This window comes from Pelodiscus sinensis, chromosome 1 (assembly GCF_049634645.1).
Source record: "Pelodiscus sinensis isolate JC-2024 chromosome 1, ASM4963464v1, whole genome shotgun sequence".
In the NCBI taxonomy this organism is placed as follows: Eukaryota; Metazoa; Chordata; order Testudines; family Trionychidae; genus Pelodiscus; species Pelodiscus sinensis.
In genome coordinates, this window is record NC_134711.1 from 45,430,971 (window position 1) to 45,449,002 (window position 18,032).

General features: G+C 42.1%; 1 protein-coding gene across 8 annotated transcripts in view; it reads right to left on the reverse strand.

Moving 5' to 3' along the window:
- Positions 1 to 18,032, reverse strand: part of ST7 (suppression of tumorigenicity 7) — a 247,299-nt gene that overhangs the window by 54,171 nt on the left and 175,096 nt on the right. For all 8 annotated transcript variants that reach the window (XM_075929169.1, XM_075929170.1, XM_075929167.1 and 5 more), the window contains exons 9-10: positions 17,142 to 17,256; positions 1,591 to 1,663 (exon numbers count right to left, since the gene is read on the reverse strand). In XM_075929169.1, coding sequence (XP_075785284.1) covers positions 1,591 to 1,663; positions 17,142 to 17,256 — 188 coding nt within the window. The remainder of the gene's footprint in view (positions 1 to 1,590; positions 1,664 to 17,141; positions 17,257 to 18,032) is intronic.

Consider the following 18,032-nt stretch of genomic DNA (forward strand, 5'->3'; position numbering starts at 1 on the left):
AGCAAAGAAACAAATACATTAGGTCAGAAATGCTAGCACATAAAAGACAGAAAGGAATCTAGACCAACGGCCTGCATAACCAGGCTGAGACAATTTCCTATGATCTCAAAAACTTCCATAGTAAATGGAAACTCTGATTGACCTATTACATTAAGGACAATGAAAATCCCTACAGAAGTGGAAAGCATGTTTGCATCTAATTAAGGCAGGAAGTAAGTTCATATAGTCAATTCTTTCTACACTGCTAAACTAAATTTGCTATTGCACTGTACTGGGGAGGGCGTTTATCAAGGAAGAAGTTTCAGAAAAATAGAAAATAATATTAAATCATTGTTAGAGTGTTTCTATTAAAACATATTTGGAGATATTTTAAGGAGGTTCCCAACCCAATACCTCTGGGTCAGGTTGGGATTAAAGCATGGTACAGCAGCAGTAGTAGGGTGGTCTACTTTCAGCTGTACCAGCGATAGTTGGATGCCCAAACTGTGGGCAAATCATCTGCCCCAGTGAATGAAAAACCAGACCATGCAATCTCTTTCTCACCTCACACCCCACGGCTAACTCCAGAGCTGTACTTGGCAGGCAGACACCACAGGGAAAGCTGTGACAACCTTAGCCCTGCCCTCCCAAGCTGGAGTCGCTGTGTAGGGAGGAAAGATGTTGCAGTAGGTACTGGCGATCTACAGGATAAAAAGAATGAAAGAAAATTACTTAGATCTTGAAGTGCACATTCACTTAAAAGCAAACTGTCTGATGTCAGGAAAGAAAGCGGCTTTCCACTCTACTTGCTTTCCAACTTTCGGGCCACATTCCCCCCCAAGATACGTACGCACAACTCCTCCAGCTTGGGATTTGTGTGCATGCATCCAAGAGCAGAATCTGGTTCTTAGGGCTTGATCCTGCAAGGTGCTGAGCATTCTTGTGAAGGGCTGAACATTCTCAACTCCATCTGACTCCAGCAGGACTTGATGACACTCAGCACTACATAGGAGTGCTCAGAACCTTGGAGGGCTGAGTCCTAAGAGAAAACCATATCAGGAATAAGTAAACATTTGTGTCTTTAAAAAACACGTATACCATCAATTTCCACTGACCTGTCAGGAACCCTTACATATTAAGTGCTAAATCCACCTGCCTAAAATCAAGTAGATGAACACTGCTATGATAGTACTTGTCAAAGAAAGTTCCTATTAGCACAGTCATGTTATTTTACCTTTCTCGATTCTGTTTTATACAAGGTGAAGATGATCAGCCACACAGCACCTCCCAGTTACATTTTCACTATAATACTATCCAGGAAGCCATTGCTCAGCCAGATAGTATACAAATAAATTAAAATAAAATCATTTACTTTTAAGCTATTTTTTCTTTTTTTCACCACTGGTAAGGCACAATATTTGATAATTAGGGCAAATTCCTCTTTATAAAAGCCATATTTATTCTAAATTTGTCGCAGGCCAAAATTTCACCTGCAAGGCCATCAGATTTTCAGGGTGTGGGCTCACCATGTCACTGAAGAAAAATCTACAGTTAAAAATCAGTGAGTTTACAGTAAGGAATTTTGCTGGACAGAAGTTCTTCTGGACTTACTTGTCAGAGACAGCTCTGGCTTTGAGCAGTGCAGCTGTGTAGCATATCGTTGCTGATTTTGGTAAGCTTATATCTGTTGAAAGGAAAGTACAAAATAAATATTGGAACCCTGGGAAGTTTTCAGACAGAGAAAATAAATGTTGGAATAATTCTTCATACAGCACAATATCTAAATTAAATGGTTATTGGAATTATAAAGGTCCCTGAGTGATTTAGGAGCGTTAATAAGTTGTGCTCCTAAGTCACTCATGTGCTGTTGAAAATGCCACCCCAAAAGAATTATCATACTTTAAACCCCTGAATTAATGATAATCTGATTGTACAATGTAGTCATTAAATGATCTAATTAGCAAATAAATTTAGAATGATCTTTTTCTGATATTACATAGATGGAATTAAGGAATTCATTATTTTCATATAAAAACACACATGCAAACGAGGAAAGAGAAATTCTTTCAATATATTAGGAAATGTATCTATATCTAAGAACAGCTGGTGGGTGGCTGTCTAACTGTATCATATTTCCTTTGACTTATAAAAGTCAAGCAAACATTTATCAACTTACTGCATTTAAATATGAACAGCAATCAAATATGTTTTGCTTTTTGTAGAAACATTGGGACATATTTTAAATTTGTATATATATTTGTATTTTTGTTTGTTTGTTCTTGTAAGCCGCCTTGAATATTTTAAATAGAAAGGCGGGGTAAAAATATTTAAATAAATAAAATAGAATATAACAACTGGTATGCTCTGCTCCACTGATATAAGTCATCCATAAACTGGGCTTAAGCAGTTCAATCAAGTTTGTGCCTATTTTTCCTCACCAGAGTGGCACAAAGCATCTGAAGCATACAAAAGGAAAAGGCCCAAAAGCTTTCACTGTAATCAAAGCAGACATTAATTCTATACTATATCACCTAGCTCTCATAGACAGATGTTATAACCTGTCTTTTAAACTGATTAACATGTAGGCTAAATTTAGCTGAGTGAGAAGGAAATTAAGACCTGCTCCTGTAAACACTTGGGCTCTGTCTACACTGGCATGAATTTCTGGAAATGCTTAAAACGGAATAATATTCCGTTTTCAGTTTTTCCGGAAAAGTAGCGTCTACATTGTAGACGCGCTTTTCCAGAAAAGATCCCCGATCGCCATTTTCGCAATCGGGGCTTTTTTCCGGAAAAGACTACTGGGCTGTCTACACTGGCCCTTTTCCGGAACAGTGTTCCAAAATAAGGACTTATGCCCGAGCGGGAGCAGAATTGTTTTTCCTGAATAGCGGCTGATTTTGTACAGTAGAGCATCGTTGCTTTTCCGGAAATTCAAGGGCCAGTGTAGACAGCTCGCAGCTTATTCCGGAAAAGCGGCTGATTTTCCGGAATAAGTGGCCGAGTGTAGACACAGCCTTGTTGTATTACTGAGTATACTGCCTACTAGCATGAACAGAGCTCATTACAGAAATGGGACTATTAATTGTAGGAAACAGTATTCCCTGTAATGGCAGTATAATTATAGGGTATTTAAAACTGGAATACTACATATGCACCACTAAAATAAAAATACTTTATATAATTACAGTGGGACTCTGGTTCTAAGCAAGAACTGGGGAAGCTCTGGAGCACAGTTCTAAAAAACTGGTAACTCTTATTCATTCTGTATTTGGGATACTGAATAATGAAGGACACTAGGAAAAAGAACTAACGGCCCAATTATGTTCTAGTTAGTAGCTGAGAGACACTTAGACTACGTCTACACTGGCCCCTTTTCCGGAAGGGGCATGTAAATTTCACTAGTCGTCGTAGGGAAATCCGCGGGGGATTTAAATATCCCCCGCGGCATTTAAATAAAAACGTCCACCGCTTTTTTCCGGCTTTTAAAAAAGCCGGAAAAGAGCGTCTACACTGGCCCCGATCCTCCGGAAAAAGTGCCCTTTTCCGGAGGGTCTTATTCCTACTTTACTGTACATATAGTTGGGGTTATTTTTCCCGATGTGCATTACTTTACACTTATCCACATTAAATTTCATTTGCCATTTTGCTGCCCAATCACTGAGTTTGGTGAGATCTTCTTGGAGTCCCTCACAGTCTGCTTCTGTCTTGACTATCCTAAACTGTTTGGTAGCATCCGCAAACTTTACCACCTCACTGCTCACCCCTTTCTCCAGATCATTTATGAATAAGTTGAAAAGGATTGGTCCCAGGACTGACCCTTGGGGGTACACCACTAGTTACCCCTCTCCAATCTGAAAATTTATCATTTATTCCTACCCTTTGTTTCCTGTCTTTTAACCAGTTCGCAATCCAAGAAAGGACCTTCCCTCTTATCCCATGGCCATGTAATTTACTTGTGCCAGGTTGTTCTAGACTTTAAGAGTTAAGAATTCTGCATGCTTTCAAGAAAAATAGAAGTGATCTTTTTTGGATCATCCCAGTTTCAGCCTTTTAGCAACATAAAGTTAACTCATTAAATCACAAAAAAGGTGTGAAAAAATAGTGTGTCTTTCTGGGAGTAGAGTTGAAAATGAAAAATAATTTTTCCAGCGTTCTGATCTATTTACAGGTTTTTTAAAATTAGTTTTGATGTAGCAGATAATATATAATTTTTTGTTTGTGAAAAGGGTTTCTCTGAGCTCTTACAGCCATCAATCCAGCATCACAACAAGAGGAATATATACCGCTGCTAAACTCAGAAGCATCCATCAGTTAAAGCCCAGTCCTGTACCATGGAAGACAGAGGGAACTTGGCTATTGTCTTCAATGCAGGATTAGGTCCTAAAAGTGTTTGACATCAGTAAATCAGAACATGAGCACTCTCTAGCTTGAAATCCCTAGAAATAGGTTTTTTTTTCAGGCTGCATGCTTCTTTCCATAGAGCAGGAGGGTTAAAATAATGGAATGAATGACAGAGCTCTTCCACTTCTTCCTGGTTTTTTGAAGCAGCAAACCCCAGAACTCTTTGGATGGTGCAGTTAGATCTCCCATCTTTTTCAATCAAATTTAACCATTTTAATAAGACTGAAAAAAACAGAAGGAAGGGAGAGGCTCTCAAGGGAAGGGGTGAAACTTCATAAAAAAAGAGTCTGAATATATGAAAGTTGCCTTCTCATTTTCATCTACAGAAGAATTAAACTACTTGGATGTGCCAACCAGCAAAAGAGACGAGAACTTCAGTATGCCGAGGGAGATTTTTATAATATGAGGTCCATAACCTGTTGTGCTAGAATCATTAAATCACACAACACAAAACCCAAAAAGATAGGGTTCCAACACCATTTTCTCATGTTAGATTGTTCATTACTATTGTTCAGCAGAAGCCATGGGAGCCAAATTATGATGTTTTGTGACACTGGGCTTAATGACCAAGAAGCAAATATCAGAATGGCTATTGTGTCCTTGCTGGGTGGCCTCTTTTCCTACTGAAAACCTTCTCAGGAATGGGAAATGAAGAAATATATACAAATGTACATGTGTGTATTGCTCTGCAGATTTCCCTATGCAGGTTAAACCCTTCTCCCCATTTTTATTTTATTTTGCCTACTCTGAAGCAGATCACATTATTTGAATATTGAAGTTTGAATATTGCCCAAAATAGGTGTTAGTTCCTATATGGAATCCTCACGTTGCAGATAGAAGCAGAGGAGAATTATAACTGGTTACAAATTTACATTTAGTTAGTACTTTGGGGATCAAGTCTAAACTAGTCCTAAGAGAAAATTAATCTGTCAGGAACCAAGTTAAAGTTCTTCATAAATTAGTGTCTCCAGCTTGTAAAGCCATCTGGCAAAGCATCTCTATCTACATTGTTTCCCATCCTCTTGTCACAGCGAATGGTGCTCCCTCGGTGTGCTGAAATATGCAACTTCTATACAAGTGTCAAAACCTTCAGGATATTTTTTTTCTCTAATAAGCTCTGACGTATGAATTCAAAAAAGGATTCCACTCCTTACTGTTCTTGTCTCTAGAAGGTTCACTTAATTTATGATTATTTTCCTTGGACTAATAGTGTGTTGCATATATACTACCTCCAGTCAAATAAAGATAGGGCTGAGAAAGTGGATTCTTAATGGTGGCTTGCTTCACAAGATGTTTCTTTTGATATTTAAGGAGTTGAAACGGAGCTGTGAACATAGCACTGTGTCTACAGTGTGTGAATTAAGATTATTATTATTAACTGTATTACGGGAGCACACACAATGTGCTAGGTGTTGTCATGTGATCAGTTGTTTTCACCAAAAAAAGTAGTTATAGTTGGATAGAGTAAAAAAAGGAGACAAAAATACAAAATCATCCCTATTCAAGTCATCAAGAGCTCCTAAATGTTGACACTGAGCTGCTGAAAGATGGATGTGTTGCATGAGCAGTTATGGTAGTTAAATTTCCTGTTTACTAATAATTAATAAGAAGTTATTCTACTTATGACCAACCCCCCTAATACTAGTCTTAGTTCAGTAAAGCTCTGTGATTAACTCATGAGTACAGGTTGACCTCGCTGGTCTGGCACACTCAGGACCTGATTGATCCCAAACAAGGGGATTTGCCGGACCAGGGACGATCCCTCCCATTGTGGCCATGCTGCCACCAGACTAGGGCTCCAGCCTGCCCCCGCTGCTGCTCCCTCAGCCCGCTGGGGCTCTCCCCAGCCCTGCTTCCAGGATGAGAGCGCCATGTTCAGAGCTGCACAGCCACTCGGCTGTGCAGCTGGGGCAGAGTTCTGCAGCTACCTGGCTCCGCGGCTGGGGCCAGAGCTCTGTGGCCAGGGCGGAGGAACAGGGCTGGGGTTCCCTGGCTGCCGCTGGGGCTGGGGCTAGAGTTCCCCGGCCGCTGGAGCTAGAACGCAGAGCTACATAGAACCCTGGCTGCCGCTGGGTTTGGAGCTCCCTGGCCGAGGTCCAAGGTCCACAGCCAGGCTCGAGCTCCCCAGCCACTGGAGCCAGAGAGCTCCACGGGGGCCTAGGGTTGCTAGGTGTCCGGTTTTGAACCAGACAGTCCAGTATTTGAGCTTTCTGTTCGGGAAGCAAATTAAGAAAATACAAATGTCCGGTATTTTCTAAATAAGATGTAATATAGACTGTGATGTAATGTCAAGTGTGTCCAATATTTTTGCTGAAACCATCAGGCAACCCTACTGGGGCCAGAACTCCTCCCTGTGCCATCCATCCTCATCCCACCCCATACACATACAGTCTAGGCTCCTGGCTGAGTCACTTCACAAATGATCTGTCTGTCTGTGTCTCTCTGTCTCTATGTGTCTCTCTCTGTGTCTCTCGCTCTGTCAATCTAAACAACTCTCAGAGTGGAGCCCTATGGTCCTCCTCAATTTTAGATTGAATCATCAGACTACAGCACCACTTGTTTACCAAACATATTTAACTTCAGCATGGTCAGCTACCCAATTGATCCCTGCCACTGAATCTTCTCTGAGAGCTGTGACCAGCTCCTAAAAGCAATGAGAGAAAAGGGCTGGTTTGGAACAGAGTGTTATTTATTTACCCATGGGAAAATCACAAGCAAAGATAAAAGGGTTAAAATGACTAAAGCCTGAATGTATCTTATCTCAGTTTAGCTTTTCCTTGCCAATTTATGCACATTCTGCTGCAGCCAGAGCAATAGGGTTAGATAAGTCAGGCTGCTTCTGTATCTGCTATCTCTTGAAGAGCCTGGACACCGTCAGTGTTACTCTCTTAAGGAACAAGCTGTCTTTTTCATTTCAAAGTTCTTTAAAAGTTTCTGCCTCAAGTTCTTCTCAGGGTCTGAGCAGGACTCCTCAACTTGACCAAACTGTTTTTTGCATTTCACCTATATGGGGTTGGAGGTAGTCTCCTTAGAGTATTTTTCTGATAATGTCCATGTGAACACCAGTCAACTGAATTCTGTTTACAACCACAGTTTTGGATAAGGATTTACTCTTTCATCACTTTTTAGACATCAATACAATAATCACCAACTCCATAAATTAAATACTAAATTAAATTAAACATTAACAGAAATCAGTGTAAATAACTCCCATGTTCTTCCCAGGTGGTAAAAGGGCTACAGGGATTTATTTATGAGGAAAGACTAAATGAGCTGCAATAAATATGTGTAGCTTGACTCAGTGATGACAAAGGGGAGATGCAGTCATCAGGGAGGGAGAAGAATTGCTGACGCAGTTCCAAGGGGTTAAAAGACAGAATAATGGGATGAAACTGACCAAAGGGAAATGTAGGTTGAATATCGGGGGTGAAACATCTTGACAGAGAAGCAATTAGAATACATTACAATCCCCCATGAGAAGTGGTGAGTGGTCATCATTTGAGTCATTTTAAGATATACTGGAGAAAATACTAGAAAATATTCTGCAGGGAACAATCTGCACTGTCAGGGGGAAGAATAAGATGATCTAATATTTTCATTGTACATGCAGCACGCAGTAGTCCTGTTTTTCAGTTAGTCTGTTTAATACGCAGGCAGTGTGGGCTCTCCTGTCACACTCGTGAGAGTAGCCTACAGTTGAACAAAACTCTTAGGGCCAGATTCTGGCCCAACAATAAGGAACAATATGAATTTCAACACAAAAGGAGGTTTTTTTTTTTTGTTTTTGTTTTTTTTTAGTGTAACTATGAGAGAATAAAAACAGAGAACTCATACAATTGACAATGTTTTGCTGTTCAACTATGCAGCATTTGCATTGTTGGAGTTGTTAAGTTTGAATAAACTTTTCCAAGGTTCACTGGCTGGTTATAAACATTTCCCATAAAGGTCATGTTTCAGTTTCAGAAACTGATAACTACGTTGATCAAGCAATTCATCTCCTTTAATTTGTAGCATATGATTTACTAATTTGAGGAAATGAACCACTCCTTCCTGGATGAAGATAATGAAGAAGCTCTGAACAATTAGTTAGGTCTTTGTCCATTTCCCAGTGATTTTATCCTGCACTGTCTTTACAGAAAGAGGGCAAACAGAAACAGGCCACAGGAATCAAAGGCAAAACTGGACCAGACAGTATGGACAGGCACAGCTGATACAGATACCTAATTGAGTGCAAAGCAATACTGAAATGTAGGGAGGAAATCAGTCCTTAAATAAGACTGACAGAGTCCAAGAAGAGAATTTAAAGGAGAAAACATTTTGCTCAGTCTCCTGATGTTGCTGTTCTCTAGTGTGGGGATCTTCTCTGACATGCATCACTAACAGAAGGATTGAGCAGGCTCAGATTTGACCTTGTCAATAAGAATATTAATAAATAAGCACTTTCATTCAAAGGAAACAAAAGGATGCAACATTAGAATGCAGCTTCTTTCTCCGTAGTTCATGTTACGTTTTCACCCCAGCAGAGAAGAAAGGATAATAATGTCCACGTTACATTGGGACAGCCATACTTAGAGAGCAGAGTCCCTGTTGTCAAGTTATCTTCTACCAAGCAGAAAACTTGATATGATAATTCCTCTTAATGTTGAGAACTGAGAGGAGCTAAGAAAGTGAAGCTGTGGAAAAGAAATATAGAATGAGACTGAAATTGTGTCCTTGAGGAGCAGAGCCAGTGTGACTAGGGTTTTTGTGCTGTGGGCGTTCTCGTAAACTGATGTGAAAAATTCTTACCATTGGAATGCCTTTTCAATGTTAGTAGAATTTACTCAGTTCACAGAGATGCTATGGTGACTGTAAGGATGAAGACATTAAATGGGAAAGAGTCCTTGGATTCATTAACATAAAAAGCCAAAACTTGCAGTCCTTGCATTCAATGACTTCAAATGGAGTTTTATTCAAGTAATACAGAGTCATGACTACAGGGCTAGCCCCAAAGGAGAACATGATCAACAATCATGCTCCATGCACTCTTCTATAAAGAAGATTCAAATTCTATACACAGTTTATTCTAAAGCCTTGATTTTGATGTCACATTAGTTTAAAATTGGAGCATCTCCATTGAATTAACCAGAGTTATGCTTGAGGAATACTGGCATCAGAACGAGACCATAAATGTTTAGAAGTATGATTTTCCTATCAGTATGGGCTGAATTCTCCTGTCACTAATTCTGATCTTACACCAGTATGTCTCCATCAACTTCAATGTTACTCATATTTAACCCTGGTGTAAGTGAAAGGAGAATGAGACAGCATTTACGAAGATGTTCTTCAGGAAACCAGAAGGTTCACATTTTCAATAAGCCTAAACTGGAAAAAAATGTCCCTTGATCAAAAGAAAAAAAGAAAAGAGAGGGAAAGAGAATGTGTGTGTGTGGAGACTATTTGCATAACCAAGTAAAAGAGAATCCATCCTTTTAAAGTCCAACTTTCAATTGTCTGAAAGATCTCTGTGTTCACACATTGCCCAGGTTACTAGCCAAAAGCAACCTAAAAAGAACTGGCAGTCCATTGAGGTTAATAAATCATTTGCTCTCAGCACCATAAAAACAGGACTGTTCCCTTGGAAAACAACCAGTTTAAAACTAGGGTAAGAGAGGCATACAGGGCTTATTTGCTAGCAATCCTAGTTGTTTATTCTTTCAGAAGACTAGTCCCATCAGCAACCATAACTACTTCTACTGTAAATAACATAGATGTGTGTCAAGCCAGAGCCAAAAATCCTTTTAGGATTCAATAGTGTTTAGGTCATCTGCACTCTATTGACAGACCCTATACTCTGAAACCATAATGATGTAGCTCAGCAACAGTGCATATCTTGCCACTAATGAGGCACATTTTCCATGAATAATGAGTATGGACATCATCTCTGTTGCCAGGTACATAATATAAACAAAACTCAACACATGGTCATTGGTAAAGTAGTATGTCTGCTCACAAAGACTGACATTTTAAAGATTGTGAGCCAAGTTTTTAGCCAGGGGTGGAGGGAAATTGCTCTAGGAAATAATTTGTTCATACGTTATCAAAATACAATAAATCAGGTTTGGTCTTAGCTGAATAATGGCAGTGGAATGGGACCAATAGAAACTGCAGATAGGGAAGTATAAATGAGTTCATTGTTTTATATTCCAATAAATCTTACAACACATAAAGCTGATGAGTTCTAAAATGAGCTGAGACTCCTCTAAAAAGGGTCTTTAGAGGCTCATGAATTTTAAGAGTTATGCTGGTTAAACTGTTGTTTGCTGAGTCCTTGTGTGCATTTGTTAAATATACACAGATGACTTTATATGGCAAAATGAATAGTGCGTAGGTCTATAAGGACAAGAGAAATGGTCAGCATCAAATTTCCTTTCAGGCTTTTACCATCAATATCTACTTTTCAGGTAAACTTACAACCTAATTTTGGAATGTGCCAAATGCTTTCTGGGAGATGATGGCATCCTCAAGTCCTACTGGCTTCAGGGAGAGCTGAAGGCACACACACTGCTACTCAGGAAGCGCGCAGCACAGTCCAGAATTAGGCCTTTCATATGAAAGAACAGAGAGGAAGGATGGCTCTGTGGTTCGAGTGCTAGCTGGAGATTCTGGTTTAATTCCCTACTCTCTCTACAAGCGGACTGTGTGCCCTGGACTAATATGGCAATGGGAGTAATAGGACTTCCCTACCTGGGAGGGGTGTTGTGGGGATAAATTATAGCAGACTGCCAGATTTGAACAACTTTCTGTTTCAAGCTAAGTACTTTAAAATCCACAAGGTTACTCGGATACATTAAAGATCATAAGGTGCTGAGTTACCATGGCAATGGGGCACTACGATATTACAGGTCAAACCTCTAAAATCCAGGACTCTCTGGTCCAGCAACATCCATAGTCTGGCAGGGGACCCAGAGAGCCCCAGGTTCAGAAGTGCAGCACAGGCTGGGCTGGTGGTGGGAAGCGTATCCCCAGTGGTGCTGATGTGGTGGGAGCACAGCCCTGACCAGGGCAGACAGTAAGGAGCGCAGTGGGGCCAGCAGCCAGGGACGCAGCTCTGACTCAGACTGGCGAGGTAAGGAGTGCAGACCTGCCCAGGGCTGGTGCTGTGGGAAACACAGCCTCCTTCGGGCTGCCACAATGGGAGGTGGGACAGAGGACACGGTCCTGCTGAGGGTTGTCGGCAGTCCTGGCTGGCACTGGTGGCTGAGAATGCAGCCCTGGCCAGGGCTAGAGTCAGAGGGGCCAACTTGGACTGGTGCTGTGGGAGACATATCCGCAGCTGGGGCTAGAGGCAGGGGGGACGACCCCTGTGCAGGACTGGCACAGTAGGGGACATAACCCTAATTAGGGCTGGCACAGTAGGCAACTGAAGGCAGCAGCGGGTGGCAGGAAACACAGCCCTAGCTGGAAGCAGAGCCTACAGCTGGGTAGGGATCCTTGATCTCCCCTTGTGTGGCAAACTCTGTGGTTTGGGACCACTCAGGTCCTGAGAGTACCGGACAAGGGAGGTTTGACCTGCATATAGAAGATAGAGTACATGCATGTCTGTGTTTTCCTCTGAACTTATCAAAACAGAGCCATGGGGGGGCCTATGTCTGAGTGATAGGAGTTACTGAAAGAGGGGAAAGCAAAAGAAAGACCTTTGAGTGGACAGGCTATTGTTTTGGAAAAATGTTTCTTTTCCACTGTGCTGCTCCCAACCAAGTTGTACCCACAAAAATTTCTTCCAGAGTTACTACAGTAAACTTCCGATAATCCAGCACCTTTAGGACCCAGGGGGTGCCGGATTATCAACTATGCTGGACTATCAGAAGGGGGGGCTATGAGGGGTCTGGAGTGGGGTGGGAGGGGATGCCACCCCAGACTCCTCATAGCCCCCCCTTACGATAGTCTGGCTCTGCCCCGGGCGTCCCTGATTCAGCCGCTGCTGGTCAGTTTCAGCAGCAGCTGAATCGGGGATGCCTGCAATAGAGCAGCTGGGGTGCTGCTGGGTTGGTCCCGCAGCGCCGAGGGGCGGCGCTACGGCACCAACCCAGCAGCACTCCAGCTGCTCTTGGGGGCGCCTGGGACAGAGCAGCTGGGGTACTGCCCGGTTGGTCTCGTAGCGCTGCCCCTCAGGGCTGCGGGACCAACCCGGCAGCACCCCAGCTGCTCTTGGGGACGCCTGATCTGTTTCAGCAGCGGCTGACTTGGGGACGCCTGGGGCAGAGCAGATGGGGTGCTGCCGGGTTGGTCCCGTAGCGCCGCTCCTCGGTGCTTCGGGACCAACCCGGCAGCACCCCAGCTGCTCTGCCCCAGGCGTCCCCAAGAGCAGCTGGGGTGCTGCCGGGTTGGTCCCGCAGCCCCTCGGTGCTTCGAGACCAAACCGGCAGCACCCCAGCTGCTCTGCCCCAGGCGTCCCCAAGAGCAGCTGGGGTGCTGCCGGGTTGGTCCCGCAGCCCCTCGGTGCTTCGAGACCAAACCGGCAGCACCCCAGCTGCTCTGCTCCCGGCTTCCCCGATTCAGCTGCTGGTCAGTTTCAGCAGCAGCTGAATGGGCGAAGCCTGTCCGGCTGCCCCAGCACTTCCGGGTTCCTGATGGTGCCAGACCATCAGGAGTCCCGGAGCATTGGATGCCGGACTAATGGAGTTTTACTGTAGTACTACTAGATGAGCCATGGCGTGACATTCAAAGAGCAATTACTGTATACAGTAATTCTACTGAAAGAAGGTGATTAAGCATTGAAAACACATATTATAGCCAGGCCTCATAGTGCTATCTATTTGTTATGGTTGCCAGACACCTCCCATGAAAACAGCCTATTTTCTCTAGCTTACAACTTTGCCAAAATTTAAGTGGTTAGGCTAAAATTGTACAAGCGGGGTGTCTGTCTCAGGTGACTGTTTCTTTGAACAGCTTTAGTGCCCCCATGCTATAGAGGGGGGACATTTGGCCTGAGGGGGACTTGGTGTAGGTTTGGCAGAATTCAATTTTTTTTATAATATTGACAGAAAAATATCAATATTTCTTTTAAAGCATTTTTCCCGATTTGAGTTGATTTAAATTTTCACAGCTGTACACCATTTTGGGCTTTGATAATTTTTTAATGATTTTTATCAGTTTACATTTCCACAGTTGTGGGACACATTATGGGAGGATGTCAGACAATAGTTATTTACTAACAGCAGACATTGAGATTCAAAGAGTAAAAACTTTATAACCCTTAAACTGCAAGCTGTCAACCTCACATGTCAAAATATGCAAAGTAAATATCCTTAAATCAAATACTAATAAGTACTCAATCAGTATTTTTATTACTTTGCCCATCTGCCCATTTGGATTATTATCGATGGAAATACTGATTATTGCTTTGTGGGTGCACTATGAAATTCACATTTACTGATAAAAATTTAACAGCAAGTCTACCTTTGTATTAGGGATGTGACTTTTGTAGCCCATGTTAAAATTCGCCAAAGTTATAAACCTTTGCAAAATCACTGTTCACATATGCTCAGTATAATTGCTTCAGTTATAGCAGCTAAATTCTCCCAGTGTTCCATTCTCATTGACCATGTTTGAGCCTCTGACACCTCCTACCACTAACTAGACTGTACCTGCTACATCTCCACTGGGCATGCTCCATCCCGTCAAAGCTTCTACATGTGACCAGGCTGCTGAATGCCTGATCATGCTGCATCTCCTCATAGTTGCTACATGAAAACTGGGTGAGTCTGGGCATGGGATCTGGGAGCAGGTTCCTCCTATGTTCTCAATAGCCTCTCTCTCCAAGTCACATGGAGTAGAAAGCCATTTCATTTGAATGCAAGGAGGACAAAAACAAGACCAGAGGAGAGGGAAAGGAATAAATTGTGATAAGAAGTCTGGTGCTCCTGAAAACTGTGGAGGAGAGAAAGTGGGATTGGCTGAGCAAAGAGACAGCAACGGGGAGACTAGGAAGGCTGGGACTTGAAGCCGGAGAGGAAGGTTTAAAGGGGGTCTGGGACAAGTTGGGAAAGGTGTATGAAACTAGGAGAGGACTGGGAGCTGGTGGGAGAAATGGTGGGGGAAAAGGGGACTGGGAGCCACCTGGATGGATGGGGAAACATTGAGATTGGACAAGGAAATTAAGGGATTATTCAAATAGGGAGACTAAGACTAAGTAAAAGCATGTGGGGAAGTAGATATGACAATAGGGGAGGAAGGAGGAGAACTTGGAATGACTGGGCAAACAGATAGGGACAAAAAGTATGGGAGAACAGAGCATAGATAAGGAAGCAAGAAGGGGGTGAGGGGATATTGAGTGCCTGAGCAGAGACCACATGTTAATGGGAACTGGGTAGGAGAGGAACATATCAGATGAGGAGCTGGAAGGAAGGGCTGGAAGAATGGAATGAGAAATCTGAGAAGTGAAAACTGAGGCTGTGTGGGCAAGGGGAAGAGGCTTGGGATGAAGAGTCAGGGGTGGGGAAGAACAGTAAAAGGTTCTACACCCACCAGCACTGCCCTGTAAAGACTGGAATGGAGCCAAGACTCACAAGTCTCATCATTTTTTTGCTGTAAGCAAATTCCTGTGAAACCCAGTGACAAAGTGTGTCTGATCATGCTCTGGCATTGGGCCACACAGAAAAAAGTGCAGTGGATCTACGTGGTAGATCTGAGGTCCCAACCAAGCTGACCTATGTGAGTGTCAATATGAGGCCACAGAATGGAATTTTTGTTATTTTCAGTTTTCTTTTTAAATAACTTAATAAATTCCACCCAAAAAGCTGCTACGGTTTCAAAGTCAAACACTCAGAAGTTAAGAGCTGCCAGGATTTGGCCCCCATGGACACATCCATTATGACACAGTCTTTAATCACATAATCACATACTATATTTTCCATTCAGTGCATAGACTAGACCTGCTCTGGAGAAGATTCAGCTTTGTGTAGTAGAGGAGACTGTTGTCCATGGATCCCTGCTTCATTTGTTGCAGATGTTGGAAGGTGTATAGTTTTATTACGTGGTGGACAAATAGGAAAAAGTCCAGAGAAAAACAACAAAAATAACTGAAAGTCTAGAAGGCATGACCTATGAGGGAAGACTAAAAGAACTGGGTTTGTTTATTTTGGAAAAGAGAAGATTGAGAGGAGACATGATAACAGCTTTTAAATACCTAAAAGGCTGTTACAAGCAGGAAAGGAAAAAATATTCTCCTTAACTTCTGATGACAGGACAAGAAGCAATGGGCTTAAATTGCAGCAATTAGGTTGGACATGGAAAATCTTCCTGTCAGGGAAGCTAACCACTTGACTACGGAGGCTGTGGAATCTCCATCCCTGGAGATTTTTAAGAGCAGATTAGACACGCACCTGTCAAGGATGGCCTAAATGGTGCTGGGTACTGCCATGAGTGCAGGAGACTGGACTTAATGACCTCTTGAGGTTCCTTCCAGTTCTATGATTCTACTATTATATGGTCTGCACCACTATAGTATCTGAGCACCTCAAAAATCTCTAATGTATTTACCCTTACAATGTCCTGATGAGGTAGGGAAGTGCTATTAACTCCATTTTCAAGATGAGAAACGAAGTGACTTCCGAAGTCACCAACGAAGCCTGTAGTGGAGCAGGGAATTGAATCGGACTGCCCTTATCCCTAGGCTAATGCCACAACCACTGGACCATCCCTCCTTTAATTGGAAGGCACATAGTGAATGAGGCAGGAGATCACATGAGTACGAACTGTCTCATGGTTAAGGCAGTTGAATGCTGCCCTGTAAAACTGGATTCTATCACTGCCTCTGGCAAAGAGTGCCTCTGTGGTGCTGGGCAAATCACTTAAACCAAATTTTACAGAAGTGCTCATTAACTGCATTCCTCACTTTCTGAGTGCCCGGCTTGACATGCTGCAACTGAAGACAATGGGATCCGTGCTTTGGACATAAAAAGTGTTATATAAAAGGATTTAATCTGAAAAATCAGGCCCTAGATGTTTCAAATTGAGAATCTCAAAAGGAGTGAAAATTTATTTGGCTTAATCCCCAGCATATTGTCTGTGAAACGGGGATTTTGCCACTTCCTCACCTCACAGAAGTGAGGAAAAGATAAATTAATTAATGCATGTGAAGCACTCAGATATTGTAGCAATGAACACCAAAGAACATGACAAAATATTCAAGAACCAATTATTTATGAGAGCAATGTTCCACATGTGCACTGAATGAGACAGAGATCCTGTAGAAAATACAGTATGTGATCATATAATTAAAGACTGAATAATAAAGAGTATATGCAAGGAAGCACAACTGAAGTTGCACAAGCAACCGAAACTTTTGCGGCTAAGTCTACACTACGAGTTTTCTTGGCAAAAAATATGCTAATGAGGGACCCAATTTCATGAGTCACAATCTCATTTGCATATTTCCTGCAGATCCTTTTTTGCGCTGGGGTTTTTGTGCAAAAACAAGCAGAGTGGACGTTTCCTTTTTGCACAAAAACGCCTTTTTCCGTAAGATACCTAAGGATCTTGTGGAAAAAGGGGATTTTACGCAAAAAGAAAACTTCCACACTGCTTGTTTTTGCGCAAAAACCCAAGCACAAAAATGGATCGGCAGAAAATATGCAAATGAGATCGCGACTCATGCAAATGGATCCCTCATTACCATATTTTTTGGTGAGAAATCTCGTAGTGTAGACATAGCCTGAATGTTTTACACACCCACACACACACACACAAACACACACACACATAGTTGGACTTACCATCATATTTTGCTAAAACTGCCTGAACATCTGCATAGGCTTGTAACTCCAACAGAGCTTCTAGCAGGTTTTCATGGATGTTGAACATGCTGAGCAGAGGAAACTCCTTCATTAACTAGAAACAGTAATAAAAGAAAAGGGTTAAACTAGTAACATAGAATATGGATTTTCATTCAAAATTTACTAAAATAGCTAATTAAAAACATTCAGACCCACAGCTCACGGAGTGTCCTCCAATGCTATTGGAAAGACTCGCATTTAGATCAAGAACCTGGGAAACAACATGCCTTGCATGTGGTTTAATTAGTCCAAGAAGAGGGTTATCTGAATGGACAACTCCCTTTCAAGTGACTTGTTGCTTTTAAAAATGAGGGAGTATTGCAGAGGAAAATTAAATTGAACAAACCCCCTCATAGATTGTGGATTGTATATTTTAGTATTAGCTCACTCCAATGGATATGGGGAAAACAAGAAAATATGTAGAAAAACCCCAAAGTTTTAAAGGGTACGCCTACACTGCACGGCTATTCCAAAATAAGCTATTCTAGAATAGTGCTATTTCGAAATAAGCTATTTCAGAATAACGTCTACACTGCAGGGAAGCCTCAGAATTAGTCCAAGGCAGGCTTCCCTAATGTAGATGTGCTATCTAGATTTAGACCTCCAGGAGGCACTAGGGAGTAATAACTTAGAATGGCCCTGGTGAGGGGCCATTTTGAAATAGTAGCAGTGGAGCATCTACACATGCCTTATTCAGAAATAGCTATTTCAGAATAGGCGTTATTCCTCGTAGAATGAGGAATGAATAAAAATGATTAAGACCTACACCTCTACTTAAAAAAACTTTTTAAAAGAGTGCTCCTGTAGTACCCTAGAGACTAGCAAATATAT